General features: G+C 41.5%; 1 protein-coding gene across 2 annotated transcripts; it reads right to left on the bottom strand.

The window, feature by feature from the left end:
* Positions 1-71: 71 nt before the first annotated feature.
* SGCB (sarcoglycan beta) lies at positions 72-15,986 on the bottom strand. Of its 2 annotated transcripts, none has more exons than XM_059161660.1 (6): positions 15,744-15,986; positions 9,851-10,060; positions 5,754-5,939; positions 4,927-5,118; positions 4,482-4,613; positions 72-781 (listed from the first exon to the last, which is right to left on the bottom strand). In XM_059161660.1, the coding sequence occupies exons 1-6, from the start codon at positions 15,969-15,971 to the stop codon at positions 578-580; spliced, it is 1,152 nt and encodes a 383-aa protein (XP_059017643.1). In that variant the 5' UTR covers positions 15,972-15,986; the 3' UTR covers positions 72-577. The 2 variants fall into 2 exon arrangements, with proteins under 2 accessions (XP_059017643.1, XP_059017651.1); XM_059161668.1 differs by lacking the exon at positions 15,744-15,986 and adding an exon at positions 12,865-13,007.
* Between the last annotated feature and the right edge of the window lie 6,981 nt (positions 15,987-22,967).

The raw sequence follows: 22,967 nt of genomic DNA, 5'->3' as shown, positions 1-22,967 counted from the left end.
CATCAATAGTTAGCAAGTAAATATTCTATTACGGAGTATTTTCATCCTAGTGCAAAACTAAGAAACCACAGTTTCTTACCAATCACATATGTGACGTTCTTTAATGATTTCACTTGCATTGAGAACACAGCTGAAAATTAATGCACTAAAAATCCGAGACCATTCTCTCAGAAGCCAAAAGACAGAGCGTGTAACATTTACTAACGGTGCACCTTTCAGTCCCCTTAAGTGGGTGCATCCCCATTTACCAAATGTACTTAGAGTGAGTCTGAACGGTTGCTTCAGCCCTTTATCCTTTAGACAAGGAACAGCGGGATTTTAAAAATACTTCTTTCAAGATGAATTTTGCTTGTATTCACTTCTGATAATTACTTTAGAACTGTAATTTGAAGATCAGTGCAACTTAATGAAATGTATTCAAATTTAAGCTGAGAATCTTTTAAATATGGAGATTACATAATAGGTACAGTAGTGCTCTGTAGGTGAGAGTTATCGCGAACTCTCTAAAAACATGACTTGCATGCACACTCTTAAAAAAAGTCACGCTATGAACACGTGGGTGACCTCTCGGGTTCTTCTAGTGAGTGTTTCCACAGGGATTGTCTGAGATCTGGCAGCCCATGTTCTGGCCTGTCACTTGTACTTTGAAGAGCGTCCCATCTGCACACATACACAGCTTGTAGCGCACCCAGTCGCCCGTCCCAAACTGGTCTCCGCTGGAGGAACTAGGTAGGCGACTTGTGCTAACCATCACAGTTCCGTTTAGGATGATGCTGTTTTCCTATCAGGAGAATAATAACATGATTTATTTACCTCCACAAATAGAACAAAATTAATAAACAAAACTTAGAATAGTAACCAGGAAAATAAGTGGTGTAAAAAAACAGTAAAGTCATGACCAAAACAACAACAGGAAAAACAAAACCAATGTCAAGATTCAACTAGTGACCTCTTTAGTTCATAGTGTGTATCAATACAGTTATAACACCCTCTATTAAAATTATATCAAAATTCCTAAGTGCATAAGACTGATACAGGTCATTTTCACTTGTTACTTCTTAAGAGAGTTTTTACAAAGTTACTGACTGGTATGTTTCTGATGATGAGAAGAAAAACACTGTTTTTCTCCTATAGAAAAATTAATTTTAATTTCTAATGTTTTTGTACACCACAAATCAAGATTCAAACCAGATAATTTTGAAGACCGGGCACTCAAAGAAAACTGCCTCGAGGTTCTCTTCTCCATGTGTACTGTTTCAGGAACATTCTTGTACTGTAGCCCCTTTATTTTTGGGAACTCCTAAGCCTCTCTCTCTCTTCTTTCCTCCTTTCTTTTTTTTCTTTTCACTCAATCAACAAATAATTATTAAGTGTCTACTATGTATTAGATATTATTCTAGGTGCTGAGGATCCAGCAATTAACAGAGAGCTAAGTCCAAGCTCTCATACAGCTGACGTTTTAATGGGGAGTGGCAGAAAATAAACAGGTGAGCAGGTAAAATAAATATAACATCACTGGGAAAAAAAGGTAAGCAGAGAGAGTGACCAGGCAGGGGCTCTATTTATACAGGCTGGTCAGGGAAGGCCTCCCTGAGGTGGTCACAGTGTGGCAGAAACCAGATGAGATGAGTAAGCCATGTGGGCAACCGGGGAAGGGCCCTTCAGGCAGAGGACCCAATACATGCCAAGGCCCCAGTATGAAGATGTGCTAGGTGTTCGAGGAACAGGTGGAAGCCAGTGTGGCTAAAGCAGAGAGAACAAGGGAGTCGACTAACAGGAAATGAGTCAAAGAAATAACTTGGGGCCAGACATGTTGGGGAACCGAATGGACTTTGAGTTTTATCCCCAGTTAGGTGAGAGGCCATTGGGAGAGGTCTGAATGTGGAAGTGATGTGATCTCTGAGACAGGATCACCCTGGCTGCTGCACAGATCACTGACTACAGGGGTGAATGAGAGCAGCTAGACCATTTGGGAGGCCATTCCAACAGTGCGGCGGGATGTGGTGGTTTATATCATCGGTGGTGGTGGTGGAGGCAATGAGAAACAGTCAGGCTCTATTTTTTTAAGGCTTTGCTGATGGGCACCATTTAACAAGATGGGAACACTGAAAGAAAGGCATGTTTGGGGAGAGAGAGGGTATGAAGATTTTAGACTTGTTGAATTGGAGGTGCCTATTATGTACTGGAGTGGAGAACTCAGCTGAGTATGTGAGTCTTGGTTCAGAGAAGAGATTAAAGCAGGAGTTCCAAATTGGAGAGTCATTGGGTTATAGAAGGCATTCAAAGCAATGAGACAAAGTTGGGTTTGAAGAAATGTTAATAGCTAAGTGACTATGTAGTGTTAGTATGCATATGGGATAAACAGAGTCCTTGTGATGAATTTTGAAATTTCGTTTCAATGTTGCCATCTTGTGGTCATTTAATTTTACTTTCTTTAAATCGCTAGAGCAGTTATTTCTTTAAATGCAGTTTAATTGATAAAATTCTTACTTAAAAAAATTTTTTTTCTTATAATTAGCTCTACATTTAAAAACTAACCACTGATATTAACTGGATTATAAAGCTAATTATCTTTTCAGTACTGGTGGCTTGTTTTTCTTTAATTGTGGAGAAACTGATATGTATGAATATGTATTTCAAAGTATCTTAATATTTCCCATATCAACTACAGACAGAATTTTCAGGTAGGGAAAAAAAAAAGATTTAGGTAACTTGCTAATGGCTATATGCCGGCTATCAAGCCTCTTGCTTCTTTGAGTTTCCAGTGCTGAGAATAATAGCCCCATTGTGATGTTTCCTCAACACTATTCTCTTAAGAGGAATGGCTTCTTACTACAATACAGGCAAAATATACTCAGTATTGCTATTGAGTTTCTGGCAAGAAACACATTTGTGTTTATCTTTGTTATTTAGAAATTGTAATATGTGTTTTAGAGGAGAATGCTATTTATGAAAATGGAAAACTCAATATTTTTTTTTTAATTTTTTATTTTTTATAAACATGTATTTTTTATATACATATATTTTTATCCCCAGGTCTGTGAATCACCAGGTTTACACACTTCACAGCACTCACCAAATCACATACCCTCCCCAATGTCCATAATCCCACCCCCTTCTCCCCAACCCCCTCCCCCCGGCAACCCTCAGTTTGTTTTGTGAGATTAAGAGTCACTTATGGTTTGTCTCCCTCCCAATCCCATCTTGGGAAAACTCAATTTTTTAAGGCTTATTTTTTTCTAAGTTAAATTAACTTTAAATAAAAGGAAATAATTATTTTATTTTTATAAGTCCTTAGGATTAATTTTATTTCTGTCATATATGATGCTTGGTAAAATAATTTAATTAGCTTTAGTTAAGTAGCACATTGCTGGTGGCCAAGGACATATTGAATAAATATGCTTTGATCAAAACTAAGCAGAATAAACAGTTTTTGGATATCTGGCTCCCTTACATGAGATATGTTACCTACTGAAGTTCAGATATAATCTGTGAAGGACAAAACTTCACTTTTCGGGGCACCTGGGTGGCTCAGTGGGTTAAAGCCTCTGCCTTCGTCTCAGATTGTGATCCTTGGGTCCCGGGATGGAGCCCCGCATCAGGCTCTCTGCTCAGTGGGGAGCCTGCTTCCTCCTCTCTCTCTGCCTGCCTCTCTGCCTACTTGTGATCGCTGTCTGTCAAATAAATAAATAAAATCTTTAAAAAAACCCACACACACACAACTTCACTTTTTAATAGCTATAATAAAGGCAAAATCTTTTCCCTTTGCAGTTAATAATAGATGGGTAAATAAAATATATTTTGTACATTTGCTAATTGATTTTCACATCACTGGATATAAAATTTGGGAGAGGGCATGAAAAATCTTTAATTAAAAAAAAAAACCAACATGGGGTTATGGACATTGGGGAGGGTATGTGCTATGGTGAGTGCTGTGAAGTGTGTAAACCCGGCGATTCAAGACCTGTACCCCTGGAGCTAATAATACATTATATATTAATAAAAAAATAAGAAATTATACATCTAAAAAAGAAGCCAAAAACCAACAACTTCAGGGAATGGATAATTACTATGATAATTCTTACTTTGAGAATTCTTCCAGAATTTTGGAAGTTTATTTATTTTTGCCTTTTAAAATAATACAGGTAACATGTTGTAAAAAATTTTTTTAGAAAACAAGAGGCAAGCAGAATGAAAAATAAAATTAAAGTCATCTGTTATCTTGCTACCCATAGTCAACCATTGTTGACATTCTGGCATACCCTTCTAGGTTTTTATTAATGTACATATGTTCTGAAAAATAAAAATGAGACATTTTACAAACTATAACTGTCTTCCACTTCAGAGTCCATTTTGAACATCTCCCCATGTCAAAAAATATACAACTACATTACCATTTTAAATAATTGTATACTGTTCCACATATAGATTTATATGCCCAAGAATCTACTAATTCTCTAAAACACTTAAGAAATACTCACTGCCTTTAACTCCATATTACCGCCCATATGAAATTCAATGGTTTTGCCCATAATGAATACACCTTCATTTCCACGCACGATAGCACGCCCGTCAACTTTTATATTTAAGTCACTAGTAGCGTTGCTGGTAATCTGAAAATTATTTAAAAAAAGGTAATAAAAAGCATTTCTAAATTAAAGTGAGAATTATTATCAGAGACAGAGGAACAGGAGTTTCACCCATGGAATATGAAAGGCAAGAATTTTCAGTCACGTTTTACAGGGGTTGAGATTAAGAGACGTGACTTGATAATGATCAGATGATGAATCTAGAACTAACTAGTCCTTCCCACTGTTCCAGAACTTATTCTTTCCCATCACTATAAACCAGCAAAACTCCCCTCCCGCTTTGTAACTTTAGACAGTAATTCTCTTCCATTAATAAAGCAAACAAAAGAAATCATACCCTTTCAGTAGATGCTTTTTGAACATTCAAACTTTTCACTCCACTTGGCAAATGAAACTCATGAGTTTCATAGTCTGTGCTGAATAAGATATTCTGAGTCCTCGGGTCAAAAAACTGCATACCAATGTCACTGGTGATAGAAGTTTTGTTCTTTTCTACACTGAGCTTTGTTGTCCCTTGCTGGAAAACAATCTACAGAGAAACACTTTATCATGAATATGTTTTCAAAGGAGGCTGCATCCAAAATACATCAAGAACATTATTAAAAACACTTTACAATAGACTAACTTCCAATGATTTTAACCGCATCTCTCTATCCATTTGGGAAAAGAGTTCCTTAAAATGAGGATTTATACCCTTGTTTGGTTGTACTGCTCTGCACAAATCCATGGGTCACGGGGCAGACAGATGGACCTAGACCTAAGGCGGGCAGGGGGTGGTAAGAATACCTCCGTGAGGTTCTGGTCCACTGAAAACCTGTGTTACAGCAGCCACCTATATGGGCTGCCACGGACTCGACTGGCATACTCCCTTCTAGACTCCCAGAAAGTACAGGGAATTCCAACCTGGGAAGGTGCTCTGTTTGCAGGTTACCTTGCGCGGAGGAGAAAGAACATGCTATTCTTAGAGTAATTAATCTATTATAGGAAATGCTGCCCTATTAAGATATTAAGAAAGCATGTAATATTTATAGATTACAAGACTGACAATATTATTAAATATGCTTATGAATAGTCTCTCGAGGAAAACATCCATTTCCAATAATCCACTCTAGGTTTTTACAAAGAATTTTCCTCTAATATCCCTCGACTGATGTGGGAACTTACAGGCTGGTTGTTGCCAGTGATAACCAAGTTTTCATTTCGTCTTCCTCCCACTGTGCTCTTATAAAGAGGATGTATAACTCCCATGTCAGATACTTGCTTAAACCGGAGCAGGCCGCTTTCATGAAACTCCATGCTGTCACAGCCATTTGGCCCAATGCGAATCACAGCCCAGATAACAAGTGTTATCTATAAGAGAAAACAAGCCCCCTGTTAATTGGTAGCCTACATTTAACATAATTAGAAAACAAACAGAAAAGACAATTGCCAGAGGATTAAACTTCCTAAGATGTCTCACTAGTGATATGAATACATCACCTGGGTTTCCACTTGAAAATTAAACCCATTTCAATTTGATCAGGGTATTACAGGCAAATAGCTGAAAGTCAAAGTACTAGGAGTGCTAGAAGAGCAGTTTCTTATTTCTTCTGCTTCCTCCACATCTTGTCTGGTGACAGCCACTTTCAAACAATTTTAGGTATTTCATCTAGAATTTTTCCAGATTTTTAAGTGATGTGATTATATTATTTCTTCACTCATCAATCTAAGGTTTTACCTATTAATTTCTTACTTCAGCAGAAGAATTTATCTCATTTATATTTCTTCTCCACTGGCTCCCTTCTCAAATGCTAGCTAGACCCAGGTTCAGTATTTTTAGTACTGCAACTGTATAAGTACTGTTCATGGCTAAGCCAAATACTGTAACTAAGAGAGCAGTTCCTTTTTTGTACTCTGCGTCTCCTGGAGTTTCATACTTGTCTTTCTTTGGCACTGGACCACATTTGCTTAGTTTCTTTGAAAACCCGACTGAAAATTTTCAAAACCTCCAAAGTCTTTATAAAAGGTCACTCAGTAAAAGGTTCTCAAAGTCCAAACCTCTCGGGTAATTTATTCTAGGAGTTCTATTTTTCTGTCTCAGGAAAGCTTACTGGAACTCTGTGCTTGCTCCAATCCTGACCGTTCCCCCTGGGTCAGCCGTCACTGAAAACTTTTCCTTCGTTTTGTGCTGGAACTTCTCTGTCTCTCTCCTGTGCTGGATACCCAGTTTCCCACATCCCTGCCTTCAGTTTTCTGGGTTAGTGCCTTCTGGAAGTGAGCTTCTCCTCCAATGGCCTTCTTAGAAAGAACGTATGTGGGCACCTGGGTGGCTCAGTCTGTTGCGCCACTGCTTTTGGCTCAGGTCATGATTCTGGAGTCCCGAGTTGAGCTCGACCCCAGCGGGGTGTCTGCTTTTCCCTCTGACCTTCTCCCCTCTCATGCTCTCTCTCAAATAAATAAATAAAATCTTTAAAAAAAAAAAAAAAAGAATGTATGTGAAGGCAATTTTGAGAGTATGCACGGTTAAAAAACGTCTCTATAAGCCCTCACATTTGATTACTAGTCTAGCTCAATAGACATTCTAGGGTTGGTGCTATTTTCCCTCCGAATTTTGAAGGCCCTTGCGGTCTGGTTTGCTGGGCTGCATTTGAGAGGTCTGACATCTCTGATTTTGTGTTCTTCATACACAACCTGCTTTTATTTCTCCTCTGGAAGATTTTAGGATCTTCTCATTATCCCTGGTTTTCTTAAATTTCAGTCATGGCCTTGGTGTGAGTCTTTTATGCATGACATTGGACCTAGAATGGTAGTTTTCAATCTGTTCTAGGAAATTTTCTTGACTTATATGTTTGATAACTTTCTCCCCAGTGTTCCTTCTTACCTTTTTCTGAAACTCCTATTAGCAGAATGTTACACTTCCTGGATTCTTTAATTTTATTGAGCTTTCTAGAAAGGTTCCTTTTCTTTATTGGCCAATCTCTCTGTCTTTCCATCCATCCATCCATCCATCCCTATGTATTTCTGCAAGTTCTTCCTTATTCTTTAATAGCTCCTTTTTAATGGCATGTTATCCTTGTTTTGTGGATGTAATATCCTCTCTTTTCGCTGAAGATATTGGTTTTAGTTTTTTAAGTTTTCTGTCATTCATTGTATTTTCTCTATTTCCTTGAATTCCTATTTTCCCCATGGTTTGTGTGTTTTTGGTCTCCATCATTTTTTAATTCTGGGAGCTTTCCAAAAGATCCATGGATCCCTAGTGGCTCAGTGTTCATATTGAACAGTGAGGTTTAAAAAAGTGCACAGAAAGTTCTCTGTGTGGGGTGGGGCTTGTGACAGGCTTCATAGCAGGAGATGAGGTGGCTTTTCCACTCGGACTTGCCAGATGTCAGTATCTACAGGTTTTTTCTCCAGATGCTTCAGTTTTCCCCGAGCAGGCTACCTCATCTCCTGCCTGGGGGACAGAAGCCTGGGACCAGGGAGCTGGAGAAAGAGACTGAGAAGAGAGCTGGAGAGCTGGGACACAGGGTCTCAGCACTCAGGATTCAGACCTGCCTGCTTCGAGCATCCCTCCTCTCCTCAGGCAGGAAGAATCCTCTCCCTTCCACGACATGCTGTGTGGGGTTACAAGGCAAGGTTGCCTAACTGCTGGCCGGAAGGCAGAGGAGGCTAGGGATCTCTGACTGCTTCTACAGGGTTCTTGAAAAGCTGCTTTCCATTCCTGCCTTACTCCTGCTTTTCACGGTACTTGCATTTCCAATTCCTGACGATTATGCAAGGCTCTGTCACCAACACAAAGGAACAGGTTCCCTTCTCTGGTAAGTGAACTGCCATTTCTCCTCCTGCTTTCTTGTCTTCATACATTATGGTTTAGGATTTCGGTTGCTTCCCACGTTCCTTCAATGTATTTCTGTTTCTTGACTTTGTTACCTTGGGATGAGCTTTTTAAAGAGGAAGGGGAGAAAAATGTCTTCATTCTTCCATCTTAACCAGAAGTTTCCAACAACAACAAAAATGTATAAAATAAAATAAATTCAGAACACGTGCTCCTAGAAAAGCTATTTACAGTACCAGCTCTTTCCAATGTACGGGAAGAATGAAACACAAAGGTTTGGGAGGAACATAAAGTATAAAGGACTGGCTTAAAAGTATTAGGAGCCAAAAATAAAAATAAATGAAATTGCTTTAGACCCTCTGTGGCCCATGTTCATCCGTCACAGGTAGACCAATAACAACCCTTGGCATAGGTCATCTCCACACATGCCAGAGGGGTTCAAGTTTAACCCTCAGGTAGTTACAACCTTGGATTAAGTCTTCTTCTTTAGAAAAGCAAGTATCTTTGGAAAAGGTAACATATTAGGTCTTCAGCACCTTAAAGTAAACTCGCCTACCAGATCCTTCCAGTCTATAACAACATAGACAACACTACAAAAGATAACTCTCTGTCAAACAAGGGTTTACGATTTTAAAATCTGGTTGAGGAGGTAATACTAAATTTAGGAAAAGCTGAATGAGAACAAAAAGGGTTATATTTTTTTAGGAGAGGTGAAGGCAGTCAAGTGTCTCCTACCCAGCTGACTTTACCCTTCCCAAAGCTAAGTCCTTTAAAGGAAATGTTCCATGCACATTTTCTTCTAAATAAAATTAACATGTGGCAATACTAGCATACTAGGTTTTTAAAAAATAAATAACATATTTACGGCAACTCAGTAAGAAGAGATACAAACTTATAAAATAAGTCACAGAGATGCAAAGCACAGCATAGGGAATACAGTCAGTAACACTGTAATAACACTATTTGGTGACAGGTGGTGACTATGCTCACAGTGAGCCCTGAGTACTGTAGAGAACTGTCCAATCCCTTATGCTGTACACCTGAAACTAAGAATAATATTGTATCTTAGCTACACTTTAATAATAAATTTTAAAAAAGGCCAGTGGGTCTTTTCTATGTGTAAAAGATGGAATCTCTTGTTTCAAAAACATTTGATAAAAGGCACTGTTGCTTGTGAAATTAGGAAGACAGGATTCTGTTAGACAATATTTGGAGAGTAAGCAAGTCAGGGGCTCTTTGCACACACTGGGAAGGGTAACTGTGCATCTAAGAAAAACTTAAAGTGAGAAAACATGTATTGAAAAGCAGAAGGTAAGAGGGTTTTGAAAGAAATTATAGAAACAAAGTCTATGATTTCACTAAAAAATTCCCCATGGTAATTAATATATGTGCTGCATAAGCAAGCACTCCATGGTCATTACAAAAAGAAAATTCTGTACCACATACTTACAATTAAATTGATGACAGCCAGGATAAACAAGAGGATAATGACACAGATGGCTAAATTGCCCTTTCTCCCCCTCAATCCCGTTTTATGGAGGCGATCTTCATCGATTGGAATATATCCGGCCTTGAAATTACTATTATGCTCCTTATTGACATTCCTTCTCTCGACAGCCTTCTCCCGCATGGACTTCTTTACAGGACCGTTGGAACTTTGCTAAAAACAAAATACAACACAATGGAACAGCCATACCCACTCTTTTCAATGCATTTATTTATGAAGTGCACATTCCTAATGAAAGAAAACTGAACTGCTGAACTGCTGAAACACATATTTTCCATGGATAAATTTGAAGTCATGTTGAGCTGTAGGCTCCAATTCAGGATGTTGTTATGCTTAGAGGGGTAGTGGAGAAGCTTTAGTGTGACTCTTGATAACACATTTCTACCCTCTGCTTTGAACATTTCCAGTGTACCTGAAGTGTACAGCTAGTTCATCTGGGGTAAGAATTGACATATATATTCCACATGGTTCATCTTTTTTTTTATTAATGATTTTTAGTGATTTGTTTCATTATATATGTGTAATATGCATTCCATATATATATATATGTATATATGTATACATATATATATATATTTCATTTGTAAGAAAAAAAATTGGAAAGGCTGACACTGTTTGCTATTTATCACCCCAGTTGGCTAAAGGTAACATTATCTTCTATCAGCAGTTTTCAAAGTATGGGCAAGGAAGACCAGGAGAAGCTCCCTGAACTCCTACAGAAGCCTGGAGAGTAAAAACTGTGTTCAAAATAATACCAAGATGTTACTTATCTTTTTTACTCTTCTCTCATGAATGTTCAGTGGAGTTTTGCAGAGGCTAAATGACTGTATGTGACATCAAGGCTCTAACAGCTAATGGAATGTGTGCTTGTGTATTCCTGTGTTTCAAATATTCTCCAGTTTAATTTTTAATATGGTAAATATCAATGACTATAACTCACATAAATAAAAGTTATTTGGGGTTCTCAGTAACTTTTTTTTTTTTTAGATTTTATTCATTTATTTATTTATTTGACAGAGAGAAATCACAAGTAGATGGGGAGGCAGGCAGAGAGAGAGAGAGAGAGGGAAGCAGGCTCCCTGCCGAGCAGAGAGCCCGATGTGGGACTCGATCCCAGGACCCTGAGATCATGACCTGAGCCAAAGGCAGCGGCTTAACCCACTGAGCCACCCAGGCGCCCTCTCAGTAACTTTTAAGAGCATAAAAATAACCCAAGACCAGAAAGTTGGAGGACCTCTAACTTACACTATGGTTGAATGGTATTTTTGGTAATATGTTATGAACACAAAATGGATAAAAATGGATACTACCCAACTTATAAATATTTTAGAGCTCTGAGAAAACTTACTTATTGGATAGGGACTTATGAAATATTTTATGCTTAAACACTAATACCACAAATAGGAATACTAAAGAAATACAGGACAGGACCCTTATTCTCTAGATATCATAAATGTGATGTGGGTATAAAATAGTTAGCAGTGCAATAAAGTAATCTGTATGCTCAGATGCCAGAATCAATAGCATGGCCAATTCATGCCACGGAGTCCAACCGGAGGAGACACAGGATGGCTTCGCATTTGTTTTCAAGGAAACAGGAAGTAGGTGGGTCAGAGCAGGCAACACAGGGAGATTACAGTGGCAAAGTAGAGCAGGTCAAGAAAATTCTTGGACTGCTGGGTACAAATTCTAGTCTTTCTGTTTAACTGGGAGTCCTTGGAGGTTCCTGGACACGAAAGACACACATTTCAAGATGCTAAACGTGTGGGTGTTTGTAAGAGAGAGGAAACAGGACATCAGTGAGCAGGCTGCTGGGGATGTTGCCATGATGGAGGTTTGAAGTAATGAGGTAATGAGGGCCTAAACTAACGTGGGATGAAAAAGGAAAGATTAAAAACATACTTCGTGAGAGGAGCTGACTGAATTTGCAGCCAGCTTCAAAGAATCTCATGTGTACTGAATGGGGACTAGCTAAATATGGGGAATGGAGGAGGCAGAAGACTCTGCCTATGTCGCACTTAAACTAAATGAGAAATAACCACATGGCTCAAAGGCAAGGGGAAGGACGGAATGGGGTATTCGATCAGTCAGGACTAGGGATACAGATCTGAGAGCTTAGCCCCGAGGTAAATTAAATCCACAAGAGTGCATCAGTGTACTATGAAAAATAGCATACAGGAAAGAGAACAAGTGACCAAGGACACAGTCTTGGGAAAATTTAAATGTGCAGCTATGGTGGAAAGTGAGAAATACAATGAATGGTAGGAAAACCAAGGATATGTAGTGTTGCTGAACCTGCTTTGTCAAGAAGTGCTTCAACCTTCAAAGGTGAACTCTGGGAAGCAAACCAGTAAGCTGGGCACAGTCTAAAAAGATATCACATGTATGCATCTACTTTCCAGTCTAGAAAGAGAAGAGAGGAAAAAAGAGAAGACGATAGCTAAAGAATTATGTACTATCAGAGGAAAACTGTGCTTTTGTGGTTGCTGTTAGTAACCACCTCTCCTCCCCCTGGCCCCCGCCAATTTGGGGGAAGAGTTGTATATTTGATGGCAGAGGGAAAGATGCCAAGAGGTGCAAAGATGGAAGATCTCACAGTTGGGCAGGATAATGTAGGAAATGAGACCCTCCAGGAGGCAGGAAAGAAAGTGATACGAGTACATGAGAAAAGACTAGGCTTTCAGGATAGGCTTCCCACTTCAATGAAACAGTTCACACCCAGGAGAGAAAACATTCTTCTTTTTCTTTGGGATGTGAAAGCTAAGGTCATCTGCCAAGAAAGAGTGGAGAAGGCTACCGGAATCTTACCGTGGTGGCAGAGGTAGCAGGCTGGTTAGGGGTTTATGGAAAATGGAAAATGACAGGACTAATCATTGTGAATAATGCAGCAGATACAATTTTTGTAATTCCACAAAGCAGCAAGGAAGGCTCTATAGAAGAGAATTCAGTCTACTCACCAGATTTTTTTCCCAAAACAGGTTGTTGAGTATTGTGTAGGTTGTGTGTCTGCATGAGGGTACACTCATGCTGCTGACATCTTAGAGTGGAGTGTGCACTTTGATACTTTTTGCAAGAAGGCATAGAATACCTTAAGGGAGATATACTTTCCACTAATTGTCACAGACATGGTATGGGCAATTTAAAAGTCGGAGCTTGAATAAAAGGTCTACAACAAAGAGAGACAAGACAAAATTGATCCCTCCTGGGATGCATTCTTTACTCTTTTCTGCCAATTCATGTAAATTATTATATTCAATTTGATACATTTATGATTTATTGAAGAGTTACTATATGCCAAATGCCCCAGATCACCAAGATAGGCCAGACAAAGCACCTACCCTCAGTGAACTTCCTGATAGGCCAGGAGAGTAGACAGACCGGGTCACTAGCAGTGGCAGTTCAACAGTGGTGGCAAACGCACAGAATGCTGAAAGGGTACAAAAGAGGACTGCAGCTCTACTTAGCAAGCAGAAGCAGCAGGGGCAGGTTTTTAAGAAAGACTGAGATTTCATCTGAACCTTGGGAGGATAAATAGGAGTAAGCCAGGCAAAAGCACAGAAAAGGCATTCCAGGCAGAGAGAAGAGCAGGGAAACTCTGAATACAAGTTATCTCAGTGTGAACTAATTTTGGTAGTTTCTGTGGATGGTAAGAGGATGAGTATAGAAATGGTGCAAAAAATAAGGTCTGAGATATGGTTTGGGGCCAGCAAATGAATGGACAAAGTACTGTGTCAGGAACAATGGACTTTGTCCTAAAGGTGATGGGGAACTACTAAAATTTTAAAGTGGGTTAGCGATACAATCAGATTTGCATTACGGCAAAATCAAAGTCACGTACTAAAAAGAGATGAGCTGGAACAGAAGAGTTTAGAGATAAAGATATATCAACTGTCAGGTAAGTGTTGATATTAGTCCAAAGGAAGGCTTGACGGAGCTTTAGATGAACAGAAGATGGGGAGAGGCATTAAGAGGAAGAACTACAGAACCTGGTGATTGATTGGCTGTGACTGGGACCCAGAGGGGATCTAAGATGACTCTCAGGTAGAGGCCTGCTATATTCATGTGTGGTCTGGAGGAAAAAGGAAATGTGGGGCCCTTTGTTCAAATATCACACCTCAAACAGCAGAACATCAAACCAAGTGTGGGTCCCTTTTGAGCTCCCTTAGATAGGTCCAGCTCTCAAGTTTCTAGCTAGGTTAACCAAGGACGGATGGTTGTAGCCCTTTTAATGGTAAATACGACGCAATCCAGTTTTCTACATTTCTGTGTTTGGGGTGCTTGTGGAAATTTCAGTTCAGGCTGGAGACCTATGTTTAACTCTGGAGTAGAAACGAAGGAATGAACCAGATTGCCCAATTTATGTGAAAAGCAAGAATAGAACCTTGGTGGAACCCCCAGAGCATCAACAGGGGATGCAGATTAAAAAAAAAGAACCATCTAAAATAAGAGCTGAGATGTCAGGAGGGAAATCAGGGAAGCCAAGGAACAATTTTAATCTCAACAACCCCAAGAAGCTTTGCCTCCTTTTACTCTTACTTACTCCCTTAGATTTTAATTTACTGTTATGATCTGTAGCTTGCCCTCTTAGCTGATTTCTCTGTATTTATTTGGCAGTATGACTTTAAGCTTCTTGAAGGTGGATTTCATCTATTTTTTGTGTCTTTCAGAATGACTGTTCCAGTGACATACAAAGCAGTTAAGTCTTCTGAGAACAGAATGCTGGCAACTTGACTTGCATTTATTTCTTCAGCAATGCTGTAAAATGAGACTTTTTCCAAGGAAAGTCTCATTCATAGTTTCGTAAAGGGAAAGAACAGTTAAGGAAAAAAGTGACTACGAAAATTATTTTTATTACAACAAAATACTCTAGCAACACTACCTATGTGTATGCAACATGCATGCACGTATGTGTATGTAAATGTTTAGCTTGCTTTGGGGGGGGGGAAATAGTCTTTTAAACTGCTCGGAGGTACACGTTTACAATTCAGATCAGGAAATAGTTGATAAAGCATTAAAAAAGTAATTTATTTTTTTATTTTTTTTTTTTTTTAATTTGTCAGAGAGAGAGGGAGAGAGAGCGAGCACAGGCGGACAGAATGGCAGACAGAGGCAGAGGGAGAAGCAGGCTCCCTGCCAAGCAAGGAGCCCGATGTGGGACTCGATCCCAGGACGCTGGGATCATGACCTGAGCCGAAGGCAGTGGCTTAACCCACTGAGCCACCCAGGCGTCCCTAAAAAAGTAATTTTAAACCAGCTGGACAGAGGCAGTTTTAAACTGATGACCGAATCTCCATAACCAAAGCGGTGGGGAGAAACCCGATGCCAGCGTACGAGGGATGGCAGGCACAGCAGTGGCCGCAAGCTGACCTCCCGGCAGCAGCTGACGGGTGTCGGCGGGCGTCAGGGCAGCCTCCCCGCTCCGGGGCTCAGGCTATTTTTACCCGCATCTCCGCTGGCCACCGAAGCCGGCACGTCCCCGGCACGTCCTGGCGCAGGCTCCCGGCTGCCACGGCCGCCACCCCGCCCTTCAGGCGGCGACCCCTCCTCAGCCCCGCCGAGGGGCAGCCGGCAGGACCGAGGGCCGCCGCCGGCTTCCCCTCGGCGACCCGGAGCCCCTGCCCGCGGAGCCGCCACCCGGCCCTCGCCGGCATCCCCGGCGGCGGACAGCTCCTCCCGTCCGCTCCGCCCCCCGGAGCCCGGCCCGCGGCGGCCCCCGCCCGCCCTCGCGTCCCGGCCTCCGCCGACCCGCCCCACGGCGGTCCCCACAGCGGTCCCCACCGGCCGGTCGCGGCCTCCCCGACCCCTCCTGCCCCCGGCTGCAGCATGGCTCCCAGACCTGCTCGGCCGCCGCCGCTGCCGCCGCTGCCGCCATCTTCCCGCGCCCCGCGCCGCCGCCCTCCCCGCCGTGGCCGCACCCCGTGCGCCTGCGCCTGCGCCCTGGCCGCGGGGTGTGTGTGGGGGAGGGGGAGGGGGCTCCGCTCGCCGCACCCCTGCCCCTCCGGCGCGGGGAAGTCTCCGAGTCCTCCGGCTGCCCGCGGGCGAGGTCCGCCGCCCCCGCCTCCATTCTCCCGAGGGGCGCTTCAGACGACGACGTCGCCCCTTCCTTCGCCGTCGGTTCCCCTCACCGAGGGCTGGCGCGGTCCCGAGCTGTCGCGTCCTCCTTGCATTATGGGCCGGGGTCTCCGTGGCCAGGGTGGGAAGAGGCGTATTGGAGAACACACGGGGACGGGGGTGGTGTCCTGGTGCACGGAAGTTAGTACGTTGCCGATTAGCCAGCTAAAATCTTGGCAAGTGAGAGGACTCGAGGAGGACGTGAAGCCGCTTTAGGGATGCTGCTTAACTTTGGAGAGCCTGTGAAGTCTGATGCTTTCTTCGGTGGTATTGGGGTTGGATTTTCCATTTATTATTGGAGACGGTGTTGTCGGTACACATTGTGGGAAACCCAAGCTAATAGATGCTCACAGCACACTAGAACCCAACGTTGATCTTATTTGTTTTCAACGCAATGGGTGGGTAGCAACCGAGGTGTAAGAGCTGTTTCTCAGGGAGCTGAAACCACTTCTAGAAAGCACCTTTGGGGCCCAGGGCCGCCTAAGTCAGCAGGAAAGAGCAAAGAGACCAGCTGGCAAAAATGTTCTTTTTCTAGGAACCAGCTCAATTTTGCTTTTTTTGATGACTGAACTGTTATTTCATGGCTCTGCCTGCTTTCCATCAGAACATGGCTGTGAAGTATAAATTAGATCATCTGTTGCATAAGAAATCCCTCACAAACTTTCCCCTTCTCTCTGATTTTGGCTAATGTCAGTAGCTTACTGGTCATGAATATGTTTATCTTCGTTCCCAAATGCTAGGATTACTGACTCACATCTCTGTGCTCAGTCCTGCTAGGATCTCTAGGACAAACCTGCATCTTAACCAGGATAACTGTAAATTGTAGTACAAAGCGTTGGGAGTCAGCAGTAAGTCTGTTAACACTTTGGCTCTGGTTCTGGGCTTCTGACTGATCCTCCATTTCTGGTACCATAGGTCTTACTTCCTACACTTTACCTCTTTTTCCTCTGCTTGGAAAGAGCTCCTCTTTTTCTCTGGCAAGCACGCTCTAGCCATCCTCCTAGAATCCATCCAAATGTCACACACACTCTAAAGCTTTCCCAGTCTCCCACAGGCAGTTTTTAGCTGGTCTGTCCTTGAACTCCGCTTGTCTTTTGTAGCACATTATTGTAATTTATCTTGTTTACCTGTCTGTGTCACCTGAAAGATGGTGAGCTCTATCTGGAAGGTCCATGTCTTACTTGTCCTTTTATCTGGAACGCCTAGCATAGCACAGAAACTTCGTAACATCTTAGAAATCTGCCTGATACCCCAGTTTTTAAGACTAGAAGCCCTGCCTTTGTTTTGCTAACTTCTCTTTGACTTAGGTGGTGAGATACCTGGTAATTGATTTTCTTGATGCCAAAAGCCCCTTTGACTATCTGAAAAGTCACCTTCTCTTGGGAGCCCTCATTGCTGACGTCTGTCTCTCTGACAGGTCACCTCCCCATTCTTCGTGTCTGTTGCTGTAGTCTGAACACGCGTTATACTCACATAACCCCATCTTTAATGTGGGTCATTTCTAAATGTGTTATCTTTAAGCTTTTTTTTTTTTTTTTAAAATAGTAGGGTCTACCATACACCTGAGAATGAGTATTTAACTTCCCTGCCAGTTTTATAATAGGTCATATTATCCCCATTTTAAAAATAAAGAAATCAAGACTCTCAGAGGTTAAAAGCCTAAGTTTTCAACTAATATAGAGCCTGGATTGAATCCAGTTTCTTCTGGCTAAAGTTTTTGCTCTTTCTACAACATAACACAGTCTTTAATTCTGTATTTCCTTTTGCTTTTGGAAGTGCAAAGCAAGGCTAGAGTACTAGTCAGATGAGGAAGACAGTTATCCTTCATTGAATAGTGTCCCCCCACCAAAATATATCCAAGTCCGAGTCACCAGTACCTGCGAGTGTGATATTACTTGGAAATAGGCTTTTCAAAATAGGGTTTTGAGAACAGGTTTTTAACTTATATAAATAAGTTAAGGATCTCAAGAGAGATCACCCTGGATTTGGGTTAGGCTCTAAATCTCATGACTGGTGTCCTTAAAAGAGAAGAACAGGACAAAGACACGCAGAGGAGAAGGCATTCGGAAGACAGAGGCAGAGACTGAAGTAATGTTTCTACAAGGCAAGAAATGCCACGACTTGTCACCAGAAGCTGGGAGTGAGGCATGGATCAGCTTCTCCCTCAAAGCTTCCAGAAGGAGCCAACCCTAATGATTTTCTGAATTCTAGCCTTCAGAACTATGAGAAAATAAATTTCTGGTGTTTGAAGTGACTAAATTTGTTATAGTAGCCCTTAGGAAATTAACACACACTTCAAGCCCATCACATCAAAAAATTGGGACTTAAAATCCGTCTCCCCAACCTGCTCTTTGCATGTTCCCATAGTAAATGACACCATCATCCGGCCAGCAACCTTCAGAGTTATTCTATACTCTTTGTAGTGTGACCTTCTTAAAGTACAAACCCAATCATGACATTCATCCTGAACTTGAAAATCCTCCAATAACTTTTGCAATGAAAATTCTTTATATTATCACATAAAGTTCTATATTTTCTGGTCCCCGTCTACCTCTTTTTAGCCTAATTTCTGCCCCTTCCACAAACTATTCCTACACTTCAGCCGTGTGTCTAATTTGCAGTTCTCATCTGTTTGCCTGAATGTATCAAGTTCTTAATGTCTCAGTGCTTCTGCAGATGTGGCTATTTCTGTATTTTATCTAGCAATTCTCCTACTTGGCCACCAAAACTCAGCTCAAGGAATATCTCTTCTGGAAAGCCCTTCTTAATTTTTTTCCTCATGAGCAATTTCTGATTTCTGTGGCCCTTAGGAATTGTTATTGTCCTGATTTGCTATGATGATGCTTTGATACTTAATAATACACTATATTGTATTATTTTGCCTTTCCTGCATGTATATCTTGCTCCAGAGTAGACTGTAAATTCATTACAAAGCAGGGGCAGTGTGTTACAACTTCTGTGCTCCTGAACATACTAGGAACTAGGTAAATAATAGGTACTTAATAACTGATGAATGAATAATGAATGAATGAATGAATGAATGGATGGATGGATGGATGGATTAACTTTCTTCTATTGGGTAAAAAATATTACTAACATCTGAGTGTCTATGACATATGTCCACTCTAATGCTCACCATGCATTACTCCAGAGAAGAACCTTATTAACTCTCAAATCTGTGTCCTGTAAGTGCTCTTGCTGGGTCCATCACTCCTCCAAATTTCACCTCTCGGAGCACCAACACGATATAAAAAAGAGACTCAAACAAATCATTTTTCTGTTTATAGCTCTTAGCTGCTTCCCCACTGCCTACAAAGTCATGATCAACTTCTTCAGCCTGCTCTACAAGACTTATCACAGTTGAACCCAGGACTATCTTCACAATCTTGTCTCTGATTCCCCGAGTTTCCTAAAGTCACCCTGGACTAGCACTCATCATTCCCTGCCTATCCATGCAATTTCATGCCTCTTGGCGACTGTCCATTCTGTGCCATCATCTCTTCTCTTCCTGGTGAAACTCCTCTCCATCCTTCCAGATCTGGCTCTAAATGGCGTTCTCTTCTACAACTTCCTTTGATCTTTTCTTCAGGGAGCTGGAGGAGGAAGTAAGGGAAGGGTTGGTCAGTGTTTCCATAGAATTTTATATTTACTATTGTAACTTGTTACACTGATCTATGGTTATGTGTCTTTCCTCTGAATAGATTGTGAGATGCTGGGGAGCAGAAACCAAGTCTAATTCTGCCTTATGACTAAGGCAGATGTTTCTGTCACCCAGAAATTCAGTCGATGTTTATGTGATGTGATGAAAAAACCTATTTCAACATCTTTCATTTTAGGGACTGCCATCATGCTGTCCTAGGTCCTCTCCTGGGATGTTTAAGGAGATCTCACAGTGTAGATCACACCCTATATACACTGCAACACCTTCATGTATCCTAAGAGCACCCCTTTGATGGCCATTTTCAGAGCCAAGTATCTGCCATTGCATTTAGCTAGTGAGCTGAAAACATGGAGGGCAGGGATGTTTCAATATTCCATCACAATGGTGATGGAAACCTGGGTTGCGACAGGAGGGGTACCTGTAACTCTCAAAAGTCATACTAAATTGGCTCCCTCCTTCTCAGCTGTATTTGCTACAAAAGGTCTATAGTTTGTTTAGGTGCTAAGGTGATACGTTGTAATATATGAACATTTTCTTCTTGTTTTTGTCGTTTAACCAATAAAGGGCATGAAATACTTTGACAGAAACATTCTGAACTGTTGCTGTGAGCATGGAATGCTTGTTGGCATGACACAGGAGACAGCATCCCTGCTTCTGTGCAGTGGTGGGACCTGCCTTCAGCTCAGATCCCAACCAATTGGTTCTTTCTCCAAGGGTGGAGGATTTTTTCTCCTTTTAAAATCATTTAAAATCTGGGGCACCTGGGTGGCTCAGTGGGTTAAGCCGCTGCCTTCGGCTCAGGTCATGATCTCAGGGTCCTGGGATCAAGTCCCGCATCGGGCACTCTGCTCAGCAGAGAGCCTGCTTCCCTCTCTCTCTCTGCCTGCCTCTCTGCCTACCTGTGATTTCTCACTGTCAAATAAATAGATAAAATCTTTTTAAAAAAAAAATCTTTCCCTGCAATGTAGCAGAACCCAAAAAGGACCCAATGAAGCTGCTAAAATGAGTACCCAGAGTCTCAGACTAGAGAACATGAAGTACATGGACAAACGAGCATTTTGCTCCCCGTGAACGGAGACAGAGCACCCCGGCAAGATCATCAATGAAACTGGGTTTAAAGAAGCTTCATGCAAGTGGGCAATAAAGGGTTAAAAGATGTTCTTCAGATGGCACCAGGCCCTACCCTAAAGGAGCTATTGGACAGAATAGCACAGCATACCTGTAAAAGCATCCAGGCCACAGCTGGGCAGAACATTCTTTCAGCCCCACTAGCTAAGGGTTGGGGGTGGTGGGCAACTGTCCTTAGTGAGGAACTGAAAATGACGAGGATGCCTCTGTATATCCTCGCACGTGTTTATGCTTAGTGCAGCGTGGACCTCCACACCGACACACCTCTTGCTACACTGAGTGGCTTCAGTGAAGCTCTCAGTGGCTTCTTAAAATCCCCAGCTGAAAATCTCCCCAGTTGAGGGATGCATGTAAACTTCAGAGTTAAGGACTCTATAAGTCAGGACTTTTCCTATTCCATCCAGATGTTTGTCACCCCACACTTCTCTAGAACGAGTGGGTGGCAGAATTATGATGCCATAAGAACGGCCAACTGGCTATTAAAACTTTGCTTTCTTTTGCCTCAACAGGATTATGACATCAGCTAGAAAGCAGCCAATGGGCTCCTCCCTCCCTTCCTTCTTTCCTTTTTTCTTTCACTCTTTATTAAGTTTGGTTCAGCAAACTTTTTTTTTTTTTTTTTAAAGATTTTATTTATTTGGCAGAGAGAGGGAGAACAAGCAGAGGGAGATTCAGAGGGAGAGGGAGAAGCAGACTCCATGCTGAGCAGGGAGCCCAATGCAGGGCCTGATCCCAGGACCCTGGGATCATGACTAGAGCCAAAGGCAGATGCTAAACCAACTGAGCCACCCAGGCACTTCAAGTTCAACAAGCTTTTAAACCTCTGTCCCTTTCTTCAAGAAGCTCATACAGGAGGCAGACAAATAAATTTAATGTCCTGTGATAACTGCAACAGTATCAGCATGTCCAAAAGTGAAAGAAAATAAGCATAAAGAAGAGTGGGGGATGAGCTCTGAGAGCCTGGGGAGAGTTGGGGAGATCTTGTCAGTTTCAGCTGGTTTAAATGTATTTAAAGTGCAACTACAAAGAAAACACTTGCTTATTTCCTGGAGGCTAGGTGCATTAGTTATTCTGGCAAGGCTGCAGAATAAATTGTACTCAAGAAAAATGTTCAGCTTTTGGTGATTGACTAATGCTCTCAGAATCAAGACTTGACCCAAGCTGAACTGTGAACCAAAAACTGAAAATAAGGTGATGGTTGGGAAATAAATTGGAATAAAGGGCAAGATTTGCTCAATCTGACCCATAACCAGTATGTTAAAAGAAACAAGAGAAGAGCAAGAGATCTCAGAGCTGATCTAATCTATGTTTTTCATTATGTAGGTGGAAAAAACCTGAAGTCCAGGGTCATTAAAGACTTATGTAAGGTCACAAGAAACCACTGATTGGCAGAGGGAGAGATAAAACAAGAGTGTGCATCATGATCTGACTTTATTGTTCTTTCAACTTTTTCAACATACCTGATAGTGTACCACAAAAGAAAAATTTGATTTTCTCTTTTCTTTACAAATAATCGCCAAGTGATTATATCCTAAAATAATCAAATTGAGACAAAATTAAAGTGCTGTCCAAATAGAGCCTTCACTAATCTGATGTTTTCTTCCATATGTATAAAAAAGTAGGCTTTAAAAATAGAATCTCAACCTTGTTGCCTGCACACTTGTAATATGAAGCATATGGATTCTTCTTTCGTCAGCAACACAGACTATTTGCACTCCAGGCTCCAGCTCTCTCTTAAATTGATTGCTATCTAGCACCCATCTAAAGCTCTGTGGAGGGGATGATTATGAAGGGCACTTATGAGGATGTCCACTTACTGCTACAGGTATGGAAGTTCTAAGCTTGTATCAGGCAACATCACTAGAGAGCTAAGAAATGGCACGTCAGTTTCTTGGTATGTCAGTGTCTCTTTGATGACATGAGTTCTAGTGTCACCCCCTTGGCATTGATGGAAGGTGACCGCAGGAAACAAGCATATCAAGATTTTCTCTCTATTTTTTTTAAAGTGGGGTAAGTATTAAAGACAGTGTCATCTGTGTTGTTCTAGGCTCTTTGGAAAAAGATAAACATATTTTGTAACTGGTAGCAGGAAAATGTGTTTCACTCAAAGAAGTGGTACATATACTTTTAAACTCAAGTAATAATAATCATAAAAGTCAT

The sequence above is a fragment of the Mustela lutreola genome, chromosome 1 (genome assembly GCF_030435805.1).
Source record: "Mustela lutreola isolate mMusLut2 chromosome 1, mMusLut2.pri, whole genome shotgun sequence".
Lineage (NCBI taxonomy): Eukaryota > Metazoa > Chordata > Mammalia > Carnivora > Mustelidae > Mustela > Mustela lutreola.
This window is presented reverse-complemented; position numbering and strand designations above follow the sequence as displayed.